The sequence below is a fragment of the Schistocerca piceifrons genome, chromosome 5, assembly GCF_021461385.2.
Source record: "Schistocerca piceifrons isolate TAMUIC-IGC-003096 chromosome 5, iqSchPice1.1, whole genome shotgun sequence".
Classification (NCBI taxonomy): domain Eukaryota; kingdom Metazoa; phylum Arthropoda; class Insecta; order Orthoptera; family Acrididae; genus Schistocerca; species Schistocerca piceifrons.
This window is the reverse complement of record NC_060142.1, coordinates 159,762,151-159,788,445: the sequence shown is the minus strand read 5'-3', so window position 1 is coordinate 159,788,445 and position 26,295 is coordinate 159,762,151. Positions and strand designations below refer to the sequence as shown.

The 26,295-nt window shown below is 41.4% G+C and overlaps 1 protein-coding gene across 1 annotated transcript in view; it reads right to left on the bottom strand.

The window, feature by feature from the left end:
• The window catches only part of LOC124798412 (venom dipeptidyl peptidase 4-like), a 254,271-nt gene that overhangs the window by 85,061 nt on the left and 142,915 nt on the right, over positions 1 to 26,295 (bottom strand). The window contains exons 10-11 of the mRNA XM_047261808.1: positions 19,218 to 19,435; positions 14,737 to 14,960 (exon numbers count right to left, since the gene is read on the bottom strand). Of these exons, the coding sequence (XP_047117764.1) occupies positions 14,737 to 14,960; positions 19,218 to 19,435 (442 nt within the window). The remainder of the gene's footprint in view (positions 1 to 14,736; positions 14,961 to 19,217; positions 19,436 to 26,295) is intronic.

The following is a 26,295-nucleotide window of genomic DNA, read 5'->3' as shown; positions in this document are numbered from 1 at the left end:
TCATGTTTCAAGATCGATGTTGCTAAAAGGATCGATATGAAAAATAACATTATATTATCAGAAATATGGTGTTTTAGTGATCAAAAATATGCAAAATTATCTTTGGATATGGAATATATAATTTAAGTAAAAAATTAACTCAAGTCAGGCCGAAATTTGTGCGGAAACGAATATTTCAATTGAAGTACGAAAGTTCTGAGGAGGTAAGATTCATTACGAGTTTAACATCACATAGTATGTAAGACTTTCTATGGACACATATACAGGCTTACTTGCAGACATTTTCGACTAATTCCAGAGTGTATGCATGGAAACATACATGCTGGTCCCTGAATTCTACTACACCATGCCACGGCTTTCATAGGATGCCATGGTCAAACACACCGATGTTGAAATCAATCTCTTAATTGACGTTTCTGTGAAGGATTCGTGTGAAAGTATGCCAATGTGTCCACAGGAATACCAAGGTATATAACGCGCAGATACGTGAAAAATTCAATAAAATATCTGGCAACACAAGTTACAACTTGTGTGTTGTTGTGGTCTTCAGTCCTGAGACTGGTCTGATGCAGCTCTCCATGCTACCCTATCCTGTGCAAGCTTCTTCATCTCCCAATACTTACTGCAACCTGCATCCTTCTGAATCTGAAAACTGAGATGACAATTAAATCGACACCCTAGCTGCAAACAGGCGTTGATATACATCATTGGGGACGTGTTGAAAATGTATGCCGCGACCAGGACTCGAAACCAGGATCTCCTGCTTACATGGCAGACACTCTATCCATCTGAGCCACCGAGGGCCCCTTGTACTTGGATTTAAACAATTTACGTGTGTAAACTAACCTATCTAAATTACGTGTGTATCCGTTTTATTATGACTTTGCAAGAATTCCCCAGAATACCCCAGAATTACTTTATATGGACATGAATAACTGCATCTATTTGGTGAGACAGAGTGGATGCATGTGCTACATAGTAGCAAAATAGTGTGTATGTATCTGGAACAAGAAGACTCATTTACCATAGTGTGTATATATATTCGATTTTCATACTATGTACATATGTTAGACTGGTGCATACTGTGTATGACAGTTGTAGGGCACACTATGCGCTAGTTAGATTGTTTCCATATGTGCATTAGAATATATACTGTATCTATTGTTTTTTGAACTGCATACTATGTGCACAAATTAGTGTAGTTTTACCTGCTGCTAGCGATCAAAGCATGATCGTATTTTGTGTCATGTCCCATAGGCGAACTGTAAAGTGTAAAAATTTCATGTAATGTGTTACAACAACTACTGCTCCAAGCAGTACAATGTAGAAGTGTACCACAAATACATGGAAAAATTTAATTTCACTTGTTGCAAATAGTCCAACCTGTGAGACCTATTCTGTTAAACTAATATTACATATTTTATAAATATTGTACTCCACTTTGTACCTCATTACCTGTGAAAATATGTTATTAGGCGAACATTGTACAAAAAATAATAGGAAAAACGTATACCCGACCAAGAAGAGCGCGAGATAATGCAGCCCAGAGTTTGGAAATGACGGGTAAGTGAATGAAAGTGGATATAATCCTCATGAGGGGGCAACGCAGGAACGAATTATGGACCAGCAATCGCATAATTTGAGTGAGGAAAATCTTGGTGAAGGAGTCCCAAATGTAATAAATGTAGGACAGCAATCACACAATTTAAGCGATAGTAATATCATTGGTGTGGAGGTGACAGTAGAAGCAGACCCGAGTAGAAATAGTAATCTACACGAGTCTATAAATACCAAAGTTACACAGGAAAGTGTGAATCTTACATCAAATGTTACAAAGCTTGAAGATGATATGATTATTAAATTCATGGCGAGTATGCAACGTCAAAAAATGGTTCAAATGGCTCTGAGCACGATGGGACTTAACATCTGAGGTCATCAGTCCCCTAGAACTTAGAACTACTTAAACCTAACTAACCTAAGGACATCAAACACATCCATACCCGAGGCAGGATTCGAACCTGCAACCGTAGCGGTAGCGTGGTTCCAGAATGTAGCGCCTAGAACCGCTCGGCCACTCCGGCCGGTATGCAACGTCAGTTAACTGAGAATATGCGACGTTTAGATGAGAAGTTTGGTGCTAAATTTGATTCTCAAAATGAGAATATTAACGCTAAAGTTGATTCCCAAACTGAAAAATTCGACGCCCAAATGGGTGGACTCAATAAAACATTTGACCACAAGTTCTAGTCACTTGAAAATCAAATCGCTTCACTTAAAGATGATAAGAGGCAATTACATGAGATATTCGATAACCTAAAAGTAGGGTGGGAAGAAGGATTAACTATTAAATTTAGTGAATCAGAAATAAAAGTTTCCATGGATATGACTACCCTACACACCAATTTTATGGGTAAAATTAATGAGATGGAGAATAAATGTGAAACTATTTCAAAGGGGCATAGTGATTTGTCAGATAAAATCTGAACTGTGAAAGTAGTAACTTGAAGACCGATGTGCAAATTGAGGATCTGTCTAAAAAAGATGTCAGAATTCGAAATAGACACTTGCAAGGGCATAGATAAAAATTTAAAGGACCAAACTAAAAAATTAGATAATGATCTTTCTGAGTGGATAAAAGTTAAAAACAAGGAAGTAGAAGAGAGAGTCAGTACCACTCTAGAGTTGAAACAAGCTGAGGTAGTTAAGGAAAAACAAATTGAAAATGAGGAACTTGTCAAGTTATTTGCTAGTGAGTTTCAGGCTATTAAGGATAAAATAATTGAAGAATTATCTAAGTGGCAAAGTGAAACAAACTGTAAATTGTCAGAACAAAAATCTTCACAAAATATATTAATTAAAGACAACTATTCCGAAGAGAGGCTTAGGAATAATAAATCCTGTAATGAAGTAAAATGTAACTGTTGTGGGAATACAACTAACAAAATTTTCTGACTTATGGAAATGAAAATGACACTTTTGTCCAAAGAGGGTACTTGTTGTCTATAAAGGTTGACACAGCATATTCAAAAGCAGACAGTTTCCTACCTTTTCGACTGAAAAAGATGACATCCATCCAAAAGTTTTCATCAACAATTTTAAGCGTATTTTTCCTCGCAGTTGGTCTGAACATGAGAGACTTCAGTTTGTTGTGTCCAAGATCACAGGTGAAGCAGCACTGTGGACTGCAGAAGCGAGTGAGAACCGTAATACATGGGCGGAGTCTGAACAACTTTTCTTGGCGAAATACTGGTCGAGTAGGAAACAAGAGAGACTACGAAAGGAGGTGTATCAACCGGAATTTTATAATATTAAACGAGGTTCATTAAGACATATTTCGAAAAATACATTAATAAAACGAGGTACTGGGGTGATCCTATTTCCCATAGGGAAGTGATACGTATTTTGAAAGGGCGATTACCTATTCATATGCGTGAGAAACATATAAATCTCCCTGACTATGACGTGGAACAGTTTCTGTCTGTAGTCGATTCGATCGATATGATACTCTAAGATGCCCGAGTATGGAATAATAATCAAATGTATACCTCACAACGTAATATTAATAATAATAAAAATAAAAATAATAACAATAACAATAATGACAACCGAGATAAAAATCCTAAACCTATACTACATGAAGGAGGACAAGCGACATCTTGTGGCTTTAGTAAAGCCAATAATAATAATCAATATAAACCGTACACCTATTACACTAAAGAAACCTATGAAAATAATAATAATCAGGTGAAACAGATTAGTACAGGAAAACCATATCGTAAGCGGAGACAGAATGATTCGAATAATCAGTATAGTAATTCACGCAGACGTGATGTATACCCAGAAAACAATCGTGATAGAATACAACCTTGGAAAGACCCTTCGACACCTGAAGTTTGATGGGTAGATGCAAATGTAACTCAACGAGCACAACAACCGAAAGGACAGATACCACTTGGTAACGGAGCAATAAAGTCGCGAAGGGAACAACCACCAAATTCCGAACATACTGTACGTATTGTTGAAGTACATGAACCACCGAACATGACATCTACTGAAAGATTAAACTAGAACCGGTCACCGAAAGCCTTCCTAGGATAACCGGAGAGGATGAGGAGGGTAGGTATCATTTTAAAGTAAATGTATTGGGGAATAATGACGATTTGGACCTAAGGGAGGAACTGATTGAGGAAACACCTTACATTCCGAATAAATGTGGACGAATTTTGCAGGCAGTAGTTCAAGCAGTAATAAATGGTATTTATGTTGACATTTTGATTGATACTGGAGCAACCATTAGCGTAGTGACGCAAGATTGTATAAACAAATTAGCCCAGGAGCAAAAGTGCTTTCCTGTTACTGGATGAACTGTAACTAGAGCATTTAGTGCGAAAGCGCTAAAGTTCTCGAAGCGGGCACGAGTCAACGTTATGATGCGGCGGGCTTCAATAGAAAGTACCTTCTTAACTGTTTCGAGAATGACCGTACCATGTGTTTGGGGTCTACATTTTTTGTGTGATGCTGGAGCAGTCATCAATTTAAAAGAAGGAACATGTACCTTGGACTCCGAAGGCGACGCTTCGACGATCTCTATGATAAAGGACAAAGTAGTCCCGCATCAGTACTACATGAAGTTTTGGTTAGCTATATTGTAATTTAAATGATGATATTTTCTATATTTAATATACTGGAGAAGAAATAAGTCAGGTTAAATTTCATGAAAAAATCCCCGAATCCGAAAACGTATCTGCAAGTCAACAAGAAGATTTGTGTTGCTTGTTAAGTAATTATCTGCCCGTATTTAGTAAACGTCCCAGAATAATCAAAGGCTTTGAATACTACATTCCGACGTACCCACACGAATCTTTTTGTCGCACTTCCTATTCTGTTCCTTGGTCAAAGAGAGAGGCAGTCAAGAAATAAATTAACAAAAAGCGAATGGTGACGTCAGATTAGGTCTCGACGCCAAATAGATAAACGAGATAATCATACCAGTACAGACAAGACCTGAGAATTTGGATGAGTTAATTCAGAAATTCTGTGGTGCCCGCTTCCTGACATCCCTTGATATGAGAAGTTCGTATTGGCAAACGAGAATCTATTGAATCTCGAAACTATACTAAGGAGGACATCTCAAAGAAAGTTTACTTAAATGTACAACATCAAGCTCATACACGAAATGCAGAATTCGATAAAATGTGAAGAAGGTAATAACCTAGGCTGCTGAAGAAACCATCCAAAGGCCTCAGTAACGAAAAACTTAAATAAGAAATGGCAGTATTTATATACTGGACCATACAGAATAATGCAAATTCCTCATGAAGGAAGTTATATACTTGCTTACTGTGACTCTGATGTGATAAAAGGTTTATTTCATCACACATAGATAAAGAAATATTATCAATGAGAAAAAATGTACGTTTATGAAGAGAAAATTAAGGGAAAGTGACCACCTCAGATTCCATACTCAGTGTCAATGGCCTTCTTGGATTCTGAAATCTGAGGGCTGGGGAAAACTAAGTAGTATAAATGATTTAGTTACGCCATTTTGGATTCTCTATTTCCCTCATCTAGGGTTATCCGATAGATAAGTGGGCTAGCTTCGTCATCCTGGATTATATACTTAGGGCAAGTGCCCATTTGTGGCTCTTGAATTTCCCTTGAATTTTTTTTTTTTAATGTCGCTCCATTTAATAGAAGGGGCAATGGGCCTATGTCCACCGTGATGCTGAAGAATCTAGGGAGGAGTAGGGGGTACATGTGGCAATGTTGTATAACGTCATTGGGTGATATCATTGGTGACACCATCGGAAATCTGAGAACAGTTCGCCCTGGGCCGGGAATGGTCATTTTCCCATACATTGGTATAGTCTGTTACCAAAAATTTAGTTCTGTTCACACTTAACAATTTATTTTGTTTATACTGGATGTAACTAAATTCTCTTACAAATGTTGTAGACTTGCAATGGGGTCCAAGATGGTTAAGTGTACCATAGGAATTCATCTCTGGAAATGTATTGTTATCCCACTACACACAAAATATTACAATACACGTTCAGATACCCTGGTGTTACTAACTAGGGTATCACATATATCGCTCACTGATCACATGACATCTGACACCCACTACAGACTCGTTGACAAGAAATTCTTGATCTATGAGACCTCTGTGGCGCCAGAGGAAGACTTACTGGCGCAGGTTCTGGCTGCAGCAGGTGCTGGAGAACCGGGAATTGGTAATCATGTGTTTTGGAAGATGGATTCTTTGTTTAGCATAAGTAATCTGTGTTGAAGTAGGTGGGCGTACATTGAGCCCTACTTGTAAGTGGAACTAGACAATAAGCAGTCAGTGAGAAACATATGTTGCATTTTGCGTGTAGTGGAAAAACAGTACATTTTTGGGAATGAGTTCCTCTGCTAAACTTAACAGTCTTGGTCCTCACAGCAGATCCTCGAAGTCTTTTACATGGAATTTAGTTACATGATGTATAGATACTTTTTTGCTTCATCATATACATGTGACTGAACACTAGTCTTACTGCTCTTATACTCCTGTAAACGTGCAATTATGATATCATAAACCTCCCCATCTCTGCAGTTGCTGATTCGACACTGCTGCACTCTCCATTAGTGATTAAGATGGTTATGTCAGTACTTTTTTGTGCACACATAACTATCAATCACATGAGCACATGACATATTTTGCACAACCTGGCAGGTCTGCTTCCCATTACTGAGATTAATCAATCACAAGTTATTTTAATCAAATTATATACATTCTTGCCAGATCACTGTATGCTCATACTTTGGTCGCACCAGGACATGTCTGTTCTCAGAGGAGTGAGGAGTATGGTAAGAGGAAAGTGCCCTGTGTGCAGGTACAATACAAGTAGCAAGTTCTAACAGTAAACGTAATGCATCTCAGAGTTAATGTGGTAAGTGGACAAAGGCTGGAAGTTCAGGCTGTATTGTCAATGTCACCGGTTGACACTGATTTGCCTACAAGCTGCTTTGACTTCTCAAACATGTTGCTGCAGTTATTGCATCATGATGGTTCACTCTTTCTCACTTTTTATTCACTCTAGGAATGATTGTCAGCAAACGTAACACAAATAGGGAGTATTAGGGAAAAGAAGGGTCTGGGGCGTTTTGTTTGTGTGGGTTGTGTGTGTTCAACGGCAAGCAAGCATTCAGAGGCAAATCTCTTGTTCTGTTAATTGATTTATGACCCTCCGGGGATACTCTGTCCTTCTGAGAAACCCCCCATACCATCCCCACGCCCCCATTCTCCCGCCTCCTCTTCGCAGATACATGCACTTTACCCACAAAAACAAAACGCCCCAGAACCAGCTTTTCCCTGCTACTACAGGGCTCTCGTCACAGTGCGTAGGCACATGTCCCTCTTGCTGGCGCTTTAAGCATTGTGGACGGAAGCTGCATTCGGGTGCTCTCAATCCATCATCATTGCAGCATGGAGAGGCCTCTTTTCTTTTGATGTCAGATCTACGAATTGACACACTTACCACGTTAACATGGAACACAGCTTGCGGAAGATGAATAACGAATTGACCAGAAACGTCATCCATTGACACTACAGTGCGACAGCATTACAAGAAACAATGCTTGCTGTTATGCCTCACCTTTAGAAGTAAACGTGAGTTTGTACACTCCATGCTCTACAGCGGTGTTGTGATAGGTGGTACCACAGTTGACGCCATATAACGTACTGAATGCTGCCAAGACGGTTGCGAGAGGTTCTGCGTGCTAGACTAGGCCACTGTTTCTATGTTTCGATACAGCGTATCGATACGTGGAACTGTTTCAGTGTTTCGGGACGGCTGTGGTTCACTGTTTCGAATCAGAGTTATTTCATTCCGCCCCTGTCTCGGACAACCGGACCAGATTCTATCTCGAGCCAGACACAGAAACTGTATCGTTGTTTCAAAATAAGGCTGCTTCAGTCCACCTGTGCTTGGAACGGACTAGTTGTATCGAAACAGTGATGTTTCATTCCGCTCTGTGTCGGACGAGATACGGGCTTGGCACAGATACTGAAACACAACGTACCACTTCATGAAACACTTTCAAGAGTGTCGAAATCTTTTTGCCAAGCATTAGCATGAAGGTTACGATATCCGAAAATAATGCTTCGTTTCTAGATGACTGTCCTATTCCGAAATGGCGTAACATCTGCTTTATAAACACTAACCAAACAATAAAACAACGCATTTTATTCACATTCAAAATAATAAATATGTGAAAATCATTCAGTTAAATTACACTTTTTTATGATATACGCTTCTCTGTTCATGTACAGTAATCATATTAAGAAACGCAAGTAAGCCTACAACATTTTGAATAAAAACGGCGTAGGGTGACAGTTATTAGACATATACATAAATTTGATGTAGGTATAATTGCAAGCAATCTGTTTGACGTATCACTGATAGTGTAATGGTGAACGGGAAGGGCTGGGAAGCATGGTGAATTAATAGTAACGGTTCAAAATGCCTTGCAATACAAAATTTTTTTCTGTTATATTATGTTATTTATTCGAATTATTTGGCGTTATTTGTGAGTCTATAGTCACTGCGCCTATTATCCACAATGATTCCCTTTGTGTGCATGGAAATTAGCAGGATGGGTATATTACTCATACTAACGGAATGTGGGATTCCCAGTAGCATATCCGTTGTTTCTGTAGTTTGCTCCCATCTCCAGTTCCGTTCGTTATGGTTCTTCCGTCTTCAGCTATGGCTGTCCTCAGCCAATTGAAAAGTATGAAAGTCACACGACACGAAAGCTGGGCATTTGCTGCAGGAAATAGGAAACTGCCAAGATGCCTAAGTGATAGTTTCATACTTTCTGCTATATGATTAGCGCTCTCAAACCTCATTTGTGTTTATATGGACATACTTATACAGTAGACATTCAAGATGATAAAATGTGTAAGTTTATTAGATTACAAGACACAATCTGTTTCACTGTTTCGAAACATCGTATCGAAACATTACATTGTACTGTTTCATTTGTTTCGAAGTAGTTACATGTTTCAGTTTGCCCATCTCTACTGCGTGCAGTCTGCGAGTGTCGTAATTCACGTTGGCTGCGCCGCAGCGGACGGCCGGGGCGTTCAGAGGCAAGGGATGACACACAGGCAAGAGCGGCTGGCCATAGCAGCTGCTGCTGTCACACTGTGCAAGCGACCGCAAACCTCGTTAGCAACTTGCAGGTGTGGTGCAGAACGACAGAGCAGCCGTCGCCCCTGCGGCCACACGTCAGTCACATGTGCCACCTGATGTGCACAGCATCTGTGGCCTGCGTGCAATCCGTATTCTGTAACAACTTGGTGCCTGCCGGTGCGGCAGCCCGCAAAGCCACGCTGTGTGTGAAGGTACGATACGACAACGAGCATTTTGGCGATGCGGCCTGGCCGTTACGGCTCAATGCCGCAGGCTGTGTTTTGTCTGGCCAGGCCATTAAATAGTGGCTTACTGCCAGCTGTTAATCACTACAAGTTCAATGTTCTGCAGTGCAGGTCTGAATCCAAGGTTGGCGTCTATTGGGCGGAGGAAGGCACACACTTTCTTACTTTCTGCGCCTCCAGCGCTGCACCAAACGCAATGTAATGTCTGTATCACTTTTACTGTTCAACACCTGTCTAGGATTTAATACTACTAACAATAAAATATTTAAAATGTTTTATATATTTATGATAATTTGGTTACATTAATTATCAGTGCACTACTTTACCATAACTCACAAAAATAGTAATTTACACGAAATAAAATCGAGGTCGACTGTTTCGAGCGTCAATACGGGTTGTATGTATCTGCCCTGCTACCCCCTGGAGTTCGCTTTCGTCGCCTCCTTCAGCACCTTGATTTTTCACTCCCCGCAACCTTTAGAGTGGGCGAGAGCCCAACGCCACCTTGGCTCCAGGCTCAGGTTCGCGTTCACCTTGACCTCAGCTCGCTCCCAAAGGAGGTTACCCCTGCGTCGGTATACCGCTCACAGTTTGTCGAACTTCGTTCGAAGTTCATTACTTCAATCTTCGTTTATACAGATGGCTCTAAGACCAATGATGGTGTAGGGTGTTCTTTTACTGTCGGGGCACACAGTTTCAAATACCGGCTCCATGGCCATTGTGCGGTCTTCACAGCTGAGCTATTTGCCCCCTACCAGGCTGTTCTTTACATCCGCCGCCGACGACATTCTGCTTATGTCATCTGCTCCGATTCCCTGAGCGCCATCCAGAGCCTCAGTGATCCGTATCCGGTTCACCTTTTCGTGCATCGGATCCAACGCTCTCATCAGCAGCTGGCGGACGACGGTTCTCCGGTTAGCTTTACGTGGGTTCCTGGCCATGTCGGTATCCCCGGGAACGAAGCTGCAGATGGCGCGGCCAAGGCTGCGGTCCTCCAGCCTCTGACAGCTTCTTGTTGTGTGCCTTCATCTGATTTTAGCAGGGTCATTTGTCAGCACATTTTATCGCTGTGGCATGCCGATTGGTCTGCACGTACTAAAAACAAGCTTCGGGCCTTGAAACCTCTCCTCACGGCTTGGACGACCTCTTCACGCCCTTCTCGGCGGGAGGAGGTCGTTTTGGCCCGGTTACGGATTGGCCACTGCCGGTTCAGCCATCGCCATCTGCTAACGGCTGCGCCGGCGCCGTTCTGCCCATGTGGGCAACTGCTGACGGTACGCCACATTTTAACGTCCTGTCCGAATTTTAATACACTGCGCATTGATCTTGGCCTGCCATGTACTCTGGATGACATTTTAACGGATGACCCAGGAGCACCTCCTCGCGTTCTGCGTTTTATCCACGTGACAAACCTGTCTAAGGACATTTGATTCTGCGGTTTTCTTTTAATCACTTGCCTGTTAATGTGCCTCTTATAGTGTTTTCCTTTTTAGTTACTGTTTTAACCTTGTGCCTCGCAGTGCATTCATAACTTAATCTGGGCGCTAATGACCACTGTAGTTGTGCACCCCAAAACCACAAAAAGAAAACAACGATCTTTGGGACTGGAGTACGGGACGGAACGAAAAAAATGTTTGGATTATCAGAAAGTACAGAAAAATGCGGATCTACATTAAAATAAACACTCTCTGAACTCAGAAATGATTACTGCAGGTATGCATACTAGTCCCTACAGTAAAAACAGTGCAATAAACCGCACAAAAACTGTTACTGTTACATACTTACTTACGAAGAAAGTGTCCTCAGGTGATGCGGTTAAAGAACTCGATGTACCAAACGGCGCTATCAAAAGCGTCAAATCTGTGTAAGGGGTTCGTCGTCTTCACCGTCCGTGTCCTCGTCCACAGTTTCTTCACCCTTCTTTTCCAAAACATCCACAATAATCTGGTTGTCACTGAGATCTTCACTGGTTTCACAGTCTTTGTCGCACTGGGCATTCCACTCCTCAACTTCACTTGCAGGGACATTCGATTGTACAGTTTGTATATCTTTAACGATCTCCTGTATGCCTCCAATCTGGTCACCTTCAGTTATAGCTTCCGTCCACAGCTTACGCCAAAATTTCCTCAGCTAGTCAGTTTTTAGTCCCTCCCATGAAAAACAGTAGTATAGATAACACCTTTGACGTTGTGGGATTTCATAGCTTCAGGCACGTCGCAATCTTCTTGGGACTTTTCTAAAGTGTAGCTGATGTACTTTCTGTGATACCACTTCTTTAACCATTCTGTAACTTCTTGATCCATTGGATAACTGATGTGACATTTGGTGGAAAGAAGGTAGCTTTTGTGTCCCCTTTCATTAAATGCTTCTCAAATGGATGTAATGGTGCATTATCCAACAGCAATAGAGCACGCACAGGGGGCTTTTTTTCTTTCAAGTCTTTTGCAACAGATGGAACGAAATCTTCAAAAAACCAAGATTTCAAATGATTGCAGTTCATCCAAATAGATTATTGACTGCAGTAATAAACTGGCAAGGAAGACAAGTCAGTAATGTTTTTTAATACCCTAGTTTTCTTACATTTGGCAACAACGAACAGTGGAAGCTTGTGTGTACCATCTGTGTTACTGCAAGGAACAACGGTTAACCTATCTTCTTTAAGTTCGTGTATTAGCGAGCATTTCGCTCTCATTTTAGTATACGGCCGAAAAGGCAGCCTTCATAGAATTGTGAAACGAATCCTGTCGTCCAGGACAATGTGCCACAACGAGCGCAGATTCGCCACGAGATGGGGAAAGTCCATAGGCGTCTATTGTGCTGAATGAGGCCGGGCTGATCAGGTCTAAGCGCTGTACTGTGCGAGTGAGACAGACGTGAACTACGTCATTGGAAAATCCGTAGGAGCTGTTTGTGACCAGGGAGGCGTAGCACTGTTAAACATGGCGGATCTAAGATCGGCCATAAAGGGAAACATTTATGAAAACTATTGAAGTCTGTAGTAAGCCACAGTAATTTTAATCTACCACCTATCTTAAATTTTCATGGTGATCCCAATAAAACTTTAATATTGGCCATATGTATAATAGTTTAGGATTTACTGTTAAAGTGAAATTAACAAGTTTTGTAACAAAGACCGGAATGCAAAAATCTGAACGCTTTGGTCGATCTTAACGATCGACATTTCATAAAAAGTGCATTTTTAAAATGACAAATGTTGTAAATATTAACTCTGTAACTTTATTTGTTTAAAAGATATAGTAAATTTAAGTTATCAGTATTTTCAGTTAAGCATCAAATCATCATTACCTCCACACAAAACACATTGAACGATGACAGCATGACATCTTATTGAATCATTAAGTAGTAGAATATTTGTTGTAAAGTTTAGTGCATAATAGTTACTTTTGTTCTTTATTTATTTATCAGGAAGCACATTGGTTTAAGGCTACTTAGATGAGTTTTCGCCAAGAAATTTCGGCGAAGAGGAGCCGCATGTGAACCTGAACATCTTTGGGATGTAGTGTATACACTGTTGTGGTACATTGTAAACAACAACATTTTGTAAGTAATACAGGAAATAAATAACAATTTTCATTCGGAAACCACTCACGGTGGAGCATGCATCCATGCGAAGATTTTTATTCGGAATCACTAACACTACCTTTCCTCTTGACATACTCTGTGTATATTATATTTCATGACCACTTAAAAATAGGCAACGGCCTTGCCGCAATGGATACACCGGGCGTGGTCGGCACTTGGATGGGTGACCATCCAGGTCTCCATGCGCTGTTGTCATTTTTCGGGATGCACTCAGCCTCGTGATGCCAGTTAAGGAGCTACTCGACCGAATAGTAGCGGCTTCGCTCAAGAATACCATCATAACGACTGGGAGAGCAGTGTGCTGACCACACACCACTCCTACAGAGGGAAAACGTATAAAACCTCAAAGTTCCCCATTAGGAAAGATAAAAGAAGATAGAACGAACATGGAAAGAAGACAGAAGAAAGAAGAGAGCGACAGAATGGAAGTATGAAGAAGTATTGTGAAACCAAAAACAATGGGAAAAAATCGGCTTTTTCATATGGTCCTGAGTTTACCAAATTCGAATAATAATAAAAAAATTTCCTTGACTGGGGAAGGGATGGGGATGGGGGTGGGGGTGGGGGTGGTGGGTGGTGGACTTACGCACCTTCCGTTGGATGATGTTGTTTTGATCTTCAGTCCAAAGACTGGTTCGATACAGTTCTCCATACCACTCTATCCTGTGTAAGGCTCTTCGTCTCCGAGTAACCAACCACTGCGACCCACATCCTTCAGAATCTGTTTACCGTATTCATCTCTTGGTCTCCCTCTACGATTTTTACCTTCCAAACGTGATCCCTTGATTTCTCAGAATGTGTTCTATTAACCAATCCTTCTTTTAGTCAAGTTGTGCCATAAATTCCTCTTCTCCCAAATTCTATTCAGGACCTCCTCATTAGTCACGTGATCTAGCCATCTAATCTTCAACATTCTTCAGTAGCATTACATTTCAAAAACTTCTATTCTCTTCTTGTCTAAATTGTTTATCGTCCATGTTCGACTTCCATACACGGCTACACTCCGTGCAAGTACTTTCAGGAAAGAGTTTCTGACACTTAAATCTATACTCGATGTTAACAAATTTTTCTTCTTCGGAAATTCTTTCCTTACCCTCGCCAGTCTACATTTTATATCCTCTCTGCATCGACCATCATCAGTTATTTTGATACCCAAATAGCAAAACTCGTCTACTACTTTAATTGTCTCATTTCCTAATCTAATTCCCTCAGCATCACCTGATTTAATTCGACTACATTGTATTAGCCTAGTTTTGGTTTTGTTGATGTTCATCCTCTAACTTCTTTTCAAGGTACTGTCCATTTCATTCAACTTCTCTCGCAAGTCCTTTGCTGTCTCTGATAGAATTACAATGCCATCGGCAAACCTCAAGATTTTTATTTCTTCTCCATAGGTTTTAATTCCTACTCCAAATTTCTCTTTTGTTTCCTTTACTGCTCGCTCATGGATGATGTTACTGGAGGTATATTCGTATCCTAAATTTGTTTGTTCCTCAAGACACCCTCAACATTCCCTTGACGTTTATCGGTGCCGTTTTGTTATGTCCTCTACAGGCAAGTATGCGATAGTCCAATAATCTTACAACAGGTAACACTGAATAATAGGTAGCGGCAGTTTAAGAAAGACTGATCGAGAAATGAGGCCGTTAAAATGTGTAACTACAGAAGTCACTGTCAAGACAGGAAACGAGCGAGAGTAAATTTCTCACCTGCGAATTGGGCCGTGTAACGCACAGACAGGACTGATGGATCCGGGCCATGACAAGTGAAGATCGACCACGTGAAGTCGGAGCTAAAATCGGCGCTGGCTCGCTGGCAGGGGTTCCCTTCGGTGCTGTAAACATCACAGCTGAGGCAGCGCGGGGAAGCCCCCTCCTGCACAGCGTATACCTGCCGGCGGGACGGCTGCCCCTCCTCTGTCGCTTGGTAGTACCTGCAAAGGCAGATGGTGCCACTCTCCTCACTCCAACTACTGCGGTGGCAAAGAAAATACTGCTCACGGAATCTTAATTGAATTGTTTTATTTATTTTTCGAAAAGGGGACAACTCAGGACTGACAAAGTATTCAGGAGGTAGAAAAAATGTTTTAACAGCCTTGCTTATGTAGTGGGATGCGAAATTGAAGCGTCACCCATCCACCGGTGTCAGCCCAGTTTGCAGGTGAATATAAGTTTAATTTAGTGTTTTGTTTATGTATATTGTAATATTTGCAATGTTTGTGAATTATCTAAAGTTTTGTACTTATTTTTGTGTTTCATGTACAGAGAGGGCGGCACAACGAACGGAGACAGCATCTTCACTGCCGGGACCAGAGAGAAAATTGCTGGCCACTATACGTCGCGGGTCGACAGCCAAAGAGCAACAGAAGATCCTGAAACCGAGTTGTTGCGTCGTGCTTCTAAAAACTGAAAAAATAAGAATTTGTAATGTTTCTACAACAATGATGCCATAGAAAGTTTAATCATGTTGTAAATGTTCAGTCCTATCTTGTCAAGGCTCATGTTCACGTCTATATGTAGTATATATGAAGATAATAAACTAGTGTATACTACAAAAGTTTAAATACGTGTTCCGAGAATTTATTTATGAAGAATTATATTAAGGAAGAAGTATCACTGATTTATTTGACAAGATTATTAATTTTTGACAACGTTCATCGCGAGTTTGAGTCTTAAAAGTTTATTCAATGTGGTTTTAATATTTATTAAAGCAGATAAGTTGCATTAATATAATTTCTGAGAAGAAACAAACGACAACTAAACTGAAAAAAGTTTGTGCAAACCAATTGGACTGAGTGATGTAATTCTGCGCATACGACTCAAATGATGATGTTTTAATTACGGTTTCGTTCAAGAACCATTCAGAGACAACTTTAAAAAGAATTTAAATAATTTTGAAGTGTTTTGTAGCTGACGTAGGTGACGAAGTCTGCACATGGTCATATGTCAAAAGAAAATCATTTGTGCAAAACTTACGTCGATACACTACACTTACTAAATTAAAAGCAAATCTATTTATGTTATGTGAAACAGTTTATCTACTGGAATGTTTAAAGCTAATATTACCTAGTTTGAAGAACATTTTCAGTGGCTATGGTGACTTGTATCACCTGGAGTTCTTCCTTTAGAGCAATAAATGAGTGAATAAATATATTTAAGGCATTTATTTACGTTACATGAAGGTAAGAACTTACAATTAATTGATGATTGTTTTTCAAGGGCAATAAATGTAATATAAACAATTAAACCAGGACGCTTCATGTTCCTTAAATGTAATATAAGCTAGATCGTCCCTTGAACGTATTACCACACAAAAAATGTATTATTACCGTACATAACCATGTTGCGAAATACGTTTAAATGGTAACCAGACAACTGCCATCCAATAGGATTTTGATGGAAATACGGGTTTTATCGAACAAGTTACTTCTTGGAGCTACAAATATCACATTAAACTTTGTATCGAATTTGTCACAACAAAAATATTTGGGAACAGGTACAAGGTTTGCGTAATTTTCGGATAGGCATTCCACATTGAGTTCATAAATGGCACACGGATTTAGGGAGAGTGGAAACTACTTTCAGCATGGGCCGAGTTGTCAGTGTATCTGACTTCCATGTAGAGTACCCAGGTTCGATACTTGTCACTTCCATGTATCCTTGTTGGGAGGGCTGTAATGGCGTGCACGTAGCCTCTTGAGGCCAAATGGAAAGCGACTTGAATAAGAAGTAGCGTCTCAAAGGTCAGAAAGCCCACAATGACTGGAAGAGGGTTCTACTGACCACATGCCCATCCACAGCGCATCCAGTGACAACGTTGGAAGAGGACGACACTGCAGCGCATGCAGGAGCGTGCTCAGGATAGGAGCTAAGGAACAGGGGAAAACTCATGCTGGTTTAGCATTGAGTACAAAAAACTGTGACGCTGTCTACACTTGCTGCTGGTCATTATCCAGCACATGTTCAAGCTTTTTAGGCTTTCGTACCAGAATCGGTAAAAATGGAACCCTCCCAGGATCACTTTGTTGTCTGTCTGTCTGTCTCTTTCTCTGACCGACTGTTAAAATCCCTTTTCCTCAGGAATGGACAGGCGTATCAAATTGAAACTTAAATCACGAACTACGATCTACAGTGCCTTGGCGATGTAAAAATTGAAGCTTCTAAGTAAATGCAATCAAAAGATACGGCCATTTGTGTCACATATTTTGATATTCGTAATCTCACTCATCAAAACCTATAGGCTACGGGGCACATCCTGTTGACCTGGAATCGTGAAATTTTGTAGGCAGTAAGCTTACCTGTTAAGACCCCTCTTTCTCATGAACGGGTAGACATGAAGTTGAAATTTTTGTCATACTGAGCTCCACTGTCCGTTAGCGGTTTGCAGCATGTAAGCTTTTACGTCAATGCAATCAAAATATGCGACCATTTATGTCACATATTTTGGTATCTCGCCAGTATCGATATCAATAACAGGCAAAAATTCCCCAGGTAGATGAACTATCTATGTACTCGTACATAATTAAGTTTGTGCAGAACCATCGGCCCGTGAGTCCTGCTCGCACTTACTCGGTTTTCTTCAAACTGATTTTGAGTTGATATGTTTGTCTGTCGATGCAGAACGCGAAACTCCTTTAGCAAAGGATGAAGGAGGAGAAGGTGCATCTGCATTCTCTTGCCCTTCACTGGGTACGCTATTGAGCGCACAGTCTTCAGTGCATGACAGCGGAGTTAAATTTAGTTAATCGTTCTGTGGCTGTGAGTTGCGTAACCAACAGTTACTGTGCGTCATTGTAGGTTGAAATGTTTATCAATGAGTACAAGGAACCAGACGTCTCCAGCGTGGGGACATCAAGATACTTCAGCTCGTCAGGAGTTGGTTTAATTATTTCGTTGCACCTAAGTCGTGCCAATCTATCTGATTATTTTACCAATCTTCGTCTTTTTCTAACTCTACTATTGCTTTCAGATTATTGCTAAACCACACCACTTCTCTTCCATGATTCCACACACATCATTACTGCCTCTCCCCCTGTATCTCATTCGCCAAAACTCGTGAGTTCCTTCGAGAACTCTTTTGTGTGTTACCCCTCCTTGCCAGATATCACCAGCAACATCTACATAACATTCGATCATCAGTCACCTTCTGGTAGAGGTCTGTGCACGGTTCCAGATTTTCTTGCAGATGATGAACACTTTTTCTTATTATGAAACGTCCCCATAGAAAAATTAATGAATTACTGTGCTGGTAAACCTCTTACGTTATTTGATTTTCAAACAGCTGAGCAAAACTGGACGTACCCAGACATTTATCTCTTTACTTATTCTCATCATCACTAAACTGTCACAGAATATTTTTAGCGCAACGCAGTCTGACTTTCAATAATCCCTCCAAAAGAATGCCCCTGACTAACAATAACCTATACCTTTCATGAATCACCTCACAAAAATCTTCGTTACTCGAACTACTGCAATGCAGCGAGCGCCAATACTGCCAGCTAAATAAAAGATTCTAACTACTGAAACTAACTACTGATAGGCATAGTTAGCAAATGAAAGATTTTGATAGAGAACAAACAATGTATTTACTTTAACAGTGTTCAAAAGACATTATATATATATATATATATGAGTTCATGACATCAAGTCTTACAAATTTACTGTCTCTGATGGACACACGTCCGGATCATCCGCTCCCAAAACTCCATCTCACTCCCCACATCCACCACTGCTGGCGGCTCACCTCCAACTGCGCAACGCTATGCGCTGTTCACATAAAACTGCCCAACACTACAATAGCGAATATTCCAACAATGAAAATCAGCCACAGACTGCACACAGCACTGTCAGTGATTTTCATACAGAGCGCTATGTGGCGTTACCAACATAAAAACCTAAACAGCCTACTTACATTATTAACAAAACTTTTTTCAAAGGAAAGGAAACTGTTGCTCTCTTCTACATTCTGGTCAAAGTAGACATGTAACCATTTGGGACCATCACTCGCTAGCATCCAAACCTGACACTAAACTGCAGAGCTCAGGCAAGGGAACCACCATAGCAAAAAACAGTTGAAACATGTGAAAAGAAAGATACAAAAATTCATGAAATTCAGGCTGTACATCAGATGAATATTTTGGATCACGATTGCTCACATGGAACCATTTCCAATACCTCAGTAAGGTACTTACACTACACCATTATCATCCCATCCATATATGTCGGTAACTGTGAACTCCCCGGAAGTGATGGGTGTTCTCGATGTACCCGTCACTTTGACCACATGTGGGAAGTTGCCAGCTTCGCCTTGCGGCTCCCAGTCGATAATCAGATAAGTTGAAGGGTTGCGATATCCAGGCATTAACTGCTTGTAGTCCACCCAGCCGTCCTTTCTCTCTAGTTTCAGGCCCTACGACAGAACAGTGCGTCAGTTGACTAAACACAAAGTAGACAACAGCAGCACCTTACAATAAAGAAAGTCTCAAAGAACCAGTACATTACACCCATCTGAACTTCACACGCTTGTCTCCAGTTCCATCTACTTTCTTACTTCGCAAGGCATCGTTCAGTTGAGAGACGCACCTTGTGCCAGAATCACACTCCTCTTTCTTATTCCATTCGTGGAGGGGTTTCGAGAAGAACAATTGTCGGTAAGTCTGTGTGAAAGCTTGAATATCTCTAATTTCAGTGTCGTGCTTATTATTCGAGACGTATACTGGACAAAGTATTATATTAAACTTCCTGGCAGATTAAAACTGTGTGCCGGGCCGAGACTTGAACTCAGGACCTTTGCCTTTCGCGGGCAAGTGCTCTACCAACTGCGCTACCCAAGCACGATTCACGCCCCGTCCTCACAGCTTTACTTCTGCCAGTACCTCGTCTCCTACCTTCCAAACTTTACAGAAGCTCTCCTGCGAACCTTGCAGAAATAGCACTCCTGAAAGAATGGATATTGCGGAGACATGGCTTAGCCACAGCCTGGGGGATGTTTTCAGAATGAGATTTTCACTCTGCAGCGGAGTGTGCGCTGATATGAAACTTCCTGGCAGATTAAAACTGTGTGCCGGACCGAGACTCGAACTCGGAACCTTTGCCTTTCGCGGGCAAGTGCTCTTTCTGGAAAGCACTATATTACTGAAACAATACTGGAGCGAGGTGTCCCCGAATTTTGAGGCTAGATTCATGATGCACGACCTTTCTCTCCTGGCGTTTCACTCTGTAGCTTACTGTGCGTCTTCGTAATGTACTCTTCAACTCCAAAAGAATATACGTAACCCTGGACCGCTTAGCCATCCAGTATGATTGCTGAATCCTTCTTTGGCTCACACTGAAACTTGTTTCACATCAAGAGCCGTAAGAATTTGTTGCTTTACACAAATCTTGAACGGATTTGCGGGACATGGCTGATCAATGAAGGTCACACGATGGGTTTGGAAAACCGGATGTAATACCATTGACTCTGGATCAGACAGGAATCTGTATGGCTGAAGTACCATGAGAAGCTTCCAGCAGGTGGTTACTGACAGTTTGACACCCTGACTACTGATGCTAAATATAAGACAGATTATGTACTTGGCAGTCACCAGCCTGCGCACTGCGTGATGGATAGCGAGGAATATTGTACTTCGACAGCTTTTTGGAATTGTCACATGAACATCAAAACACAGTTATCGAGAAAAGTAACAGAGGTATACAAAGTGAACGGAAATTGTGCAACAGAGAGAAGACTCCTAGACCTAATGGGATATATGATTCTTCTAGCATGAGTCTATCGAAAATCACTGGAAGAACGAAGCTTTCCAAGTGAGAAAATATGGGCAGGTCATACCCGTTTTCATAAACTGTCGTTAAGCAGATGCACACAGCTGTTGATCTCTATCGCTGACGTCAAGCTCTTGGAGAATTTTGGGTTTCATACTCGCGTGTTAAGACCTTTCTGGGAATCGAAAAACTCCTCTGTAGGAATCAGTATTGTGAAACTCCGCTCGCTGTGTTCGTACTCGAGAAACAAATGGCAGCAGATAATGACACACAGGTTGATACCGTGTTCCTTGAATTCCAGAAGGCGTTCGACACAACTCCACACTATTCAATAAAATACGAGTGTGTGGCGTGTTAGACGGGCTTTTTGGCAGAACTCAAGAGTTCCTAGCGGACAGAACAGAGTGAAAATCATCATCAGTCTTCTGACGTAAAGACAGGATCTGGCCTCTCCAAGTAGAGTGATTTAAGAACACTCATGTTCACAATGCACACAAACGTTGTAGTGATTTATGTCGCAGGCTCCATGAGGCTGTTCACGGATGATGCTGTTTCGGATAGAGAAACCGCAACTCTAACGAGAGGGCTGCGCGAACTGCAACCTCACCGATCTGACTGATATTGACAAGGTGTGTAGGACACGACTAGAACTTCAATACATATAAACGAGAAGACACAGCTCTCAATCGTTTTCGAGACAGTCGAGTTTCAACGTTTTATTCCTGCTTATGTACTGTATAGGGTGCCAATATTCAAGGAAGTCAAGTGCGAGGTCTTTGAATAGAATTATTCTGACGTAATTTTGACCACAGATTTATTATGAATGTGCAAACTGTCAATAGTTAATGATTCTCGTAATCTTTGTCTTGAAGAATGAACAAATTTTTTTCTTAAGGAGATTGGAAGTAAAAAAAGGATACACGAGATCTTCCAAATCAGTATAGCAATTTTATTTTTGTTATTGTGTATTTTTTACTGACAGGTGTGATATACAACCTATGATGCACTGCATGGATCAGGATGATATTGATCGTAGACAGATGGTAAACAATAAATACTGCGATGTACAGAACATGTAATGAATGCCAATTTTTCCATGTGCGTGGTTTCCTGTGGGTCTGTTACAAAATAAACTTGGTTTATATAGGTTGATTCTTACATAGAAGATAGCAGCAACCAGCCATTTTTAGAATGCTATTTATTTATTTATTTACATAGCGCCGTTACCGGTTTCGAACCGACAGGTTCAGCTTCAGACGGCTAGTTCACGTTAAGATACGTTTTACATCAGCTTTCGCCTTTTGTTTTCCCAACTGCTGAAAAATCTGCGCCATTACGTTCCAGCGCAGACCGCTTGTGATCTTGCAGCAGCGAAAACTGTATGATGCACTTTTTTTGTGCAGTCGTGGACGAAACGAGCGAAACCCCTTGTCTTTTCGTTATGCTGATCAGCACAGCTTTAAAGTCTCCTACACAGCATAACAGGCAAGGCGACGAACTGCTACCAACATACTATGCAAGTTCGCTCAGCTGATGTGCTGAGATAGCTAGCACTGGCGAAACTCGCGCTTCGAAGACGCCACAGCATCGTCTGCCACCACTTCTTGGGAAACGAAATACCTCAAGTGTAAGCCAATGTGTTGTATTCGCATTCCTGTGACTGTGACTTGGATCTTAAGTGTGGTTATCGATAGTACGTACGCTCAGATTGCGAATCTAACATCATGAACGAAGACAAGGGGAAATGAATTATGCGTCCTTCCTCTTCCGTAACATCAAATATATTTTAGTTATTCTTTCTTAAATGAACTGCGCAGAAAATCATTCATCAGAAGTGAATAACGTTTTAGCAACACCAGATGATATTAACAGCTTGCCGGCGTGGGTTATCCGTGCGCCCAACGGCGTCATATCGCGGACCGCGCGGCTCCTTGCGTCGTCAGTTCGAATCCTTCCCCGCGCATGGATGTGTGTTACGTCAGGTAGGTTGAAGTAGTTCTAGATCTAGGGGGCTGATGACCTAAGCAGTTTGGTGGCATAGTTCTTAGAGCCATTTTTTGACCTTTCGCGTAAATTTTCTTTACATAAACGGCCGTATCTTTAGATTGCGTTAACATAGCTCACTTTTTTACATCACCAAGGGACGGTAAGTTCGTAGGAAGTGCGATATATTTCCGCTTATTATGTCAACCAGTATCCTAGGAAAACAGGTTTTAATGGTTGGGTAGACAGATAGACGGTCAAGAAAGTGAGACTAGTAGGGTTCCATTTTTACCGATTTACGTGACGAAATCCTAACAACGAAAATAGCTACCACAGTTACTGAAGATGAGGGCTGCATAATAATTTCCCCCACTCTTTATTCGAAATGTTCCAGTTGCAGTAGATACATCAGCATATTAATCGTAGCTACGCTTTCGATCCAAATCACGTTTACAGAAATGCAAATAAAATCCATTTGCCTATACACGTGGTAATTCAGATCACACTATTAATGCCAATGCGTTTTAGATGTGCGAGCATTCCCATTGCCAGCTACCTTAAGGTACACTTCGGCTAATGAACGGTTTCTGGCTGTGGCACGTCTAATGGAGAATACGAAACATTGTAGAATACGTTTGGCAGCTACGCCGCCGTTTATTTCCTGGGGTGGTGCAGAACTATCCTACTAAATTTACTCGCTAATAACAGTTTTTTGTTATTTCGATAAACATCCCGAATGATTGTCACATAAGCGGTGACATAAATATAGAAAATTCATGTTTTGAGTCCAGAAAGCTCTATGCAACAGAAACTGCAGATCATTTTGCCATTTTCATTGCGAAATTTCCTGCTTATTCATGTCTGGGGTAATAATAGAGGGCTGTTTGCCTGGGTTATCTGCTAGCGTAGTGAAAGGTGTTTGTCACTGCAAGGGACGTCTGGTTCGTTTTCGGTTCTAATCTCGATGGAGGCAGATGGACTATCAGTAAAGGAATTTTAAGAAATCCTCGCTCCCCCAATACGTTTTATCGCTACCTTTATTCTGTATCGGCGCCCTGTGGATGTCGATGTGAAACTCTTGTAGAGTTTCATACTTGTTGCTGCCTACTTTTTCCGCTTCTGTTAATAACTGAATTCACTGAAGTGTGGCACTGAATGATTTTTAACTGAGTCTCGTTATGAATCTTCACGCATTGCTAAATTTGCACTTTCATGGTAGTTCAGCAACGGTAATCCAGTTTGACTGGTCTGAACGTTGGCACAGACCATTTCGCGGCTGAATGCGCATAATATTTTGCTAATTCGTAATGATCTGGGGTACTCCATCTTACTAAAACAGTTATGTTATTTCGATAATCTGAAATTCATTTATATCTCATATTTAGGTATTGTGGTTAACACACTAATCAGCATTAATATACTCTTACACATGACTGAAAACAGTCTGACAAATTTCGAATAGTTTTTCAATTTCACGCCTGTGCATAATATGTTGGTAGCACTTCGTCGCCTTTCCCGTTATGCTGTGTAGGAGACTTTAAAGCTGTGCGGATCAGCATAACGAAAAGGCGAGGGGTCTCGCTCGTTTTGTTCACGACTGTACATGTATGCACAAATTTAAAGCACCACTCATATTCCTATATTTTGCACACAGCCACGTGCTCAGAATGTCAGTTTTCGACAAAATAGCATTAAAACTTGGTTTACATTCATATGGGGTCCTCGGTCGTCACATAGTTTCGCGGCGTACCACGCATGTCGAAGGATATCACCGAATGTTGGTGCAGATAGCCCATAAAAAAGAAATACTACCGGCAGCGGGATTCTATCCCACACTCTCGCGCTTGTGAAACTAAGCCCTTACTCTCTCGACGGCGGTCTACTTGCATATCAGCTATCCTGTCAAGTATATAAGCACGCCTAAAATTTTCAAACTCGATTTTCTCGAATAGGGTGGAGCGTTGCGTCTTCCTGTTTACATATGTCGACGTCTTAGCCGTGCCGTACATTCCATGTTAATAAAAATCAAATCGGTGAGAGGAAGTTCATACGGTCCCCTTGTAAGAAAATTAGAGAAAAATTAAGCGAGATTTGCAGAGGCTCAGTGGTTGGTGCAGCATTGGTAGACGGCCCTCAAGATAAACAATTATAATGTAATGCACTTAAACAGGCGGAAAGACCCGTTATTGTCTGATTACAGGGTTGCCCACCTTTTGCTGGAAACACTTAGATCCAGTAAACATCTGGAAGCGTATGTACGGAGCAATTTATGGTGTAAAGAATACATAACATAAATTAAAAAAAAAAAAAAAACGACAACATGTAAAACCCTCTTCGGCTGACACTTCGGTATTGATCCTCCGTGTAAGATTGGGAAAGTTGTTCAAAATGTGTGTGAATTGCTAAGGGACCAAACTGCTAAGGTCATCAGTCCCTAGACTTACACGCTACTTAAACTAAGTTATGCTAAGAACAACACACACACCCATGCCCGAGGGAGGACTCGAAGCTCCGGCGGGAGGTGCTGCGCAAACCGTGACATGGCGCGTCAAACCGTGCGGCCACTCCGCGCGGCTAAGATTGGGAAAGGAAAGATCCAAAAACGAGAAGAGGTTTCGTTATGGAGCTTGTGAGCTTCCGGTATCTTCACACGTCAAGTTTTCGGAGTTTTGGTATAAATTTTTTATATTTTATCTTTCCATCATTTGTACCTGTGTTGTTGTTTTTCAGGCAATAATGGAGTGTAGGTCGACAGTGTTGCACACAGCTTGCGAGAGAGTAGCTGCACGATACAGTAGAGTGCGGATCTACTGGTGCAAGTGATAGGGTTTACTTTGTAATGAAATGACGATAATTAGTGCTATGTTGAGTGGAATTTTCTACTGTTCTATCATATGTACACTCATGTTCAGTAAAAACACAACACCTCGCACGACTAGAGATAGGACGTTCACAGTCACAAGACATGTACATCAGTATGTTATGCAGAAATGATTAGCATTTGAACCATGTCGGCCCGCGGATTCAAGGTCAACATCGATATCGCTGCGCAACACCACCTATCGGTAAAATGGGCCTGCGGGTCTCGTTGCCGCTATAAACCGAAGGTAATGGATCAGTGTGGCTTGAGTAGACTTGCAGGATAGCTCGCAGACGCATACGAGAACCGTACCGTCAAATCAGTGAGTTTGAAAGACGGCATATTATTGGTAGGGGGAATGTGATGCATTCATCCCGGCAAATGCTGCTGGTGTGGGACGAAGGGCTTCGGCACTGCAACGGGTGCGGTCATAATGGTTCACAGAAAGCCATAGAGCGTCATGAGATGGGTCAGTTCGCATCACAGAGACCACCCCCCGAGAAGATCGACACCGCATCCGAGTGGCACTGCAGGAGAGATTCGCGTCCTCCTCGGCCCTGGCGCAATTGTGGAACAGTGTAACACATCGCACACTATCAGGAATGATAGTCCGTCGCCGTTTATTACGACATGTGTTACACTACTGGACATTAAAATTGCTACAC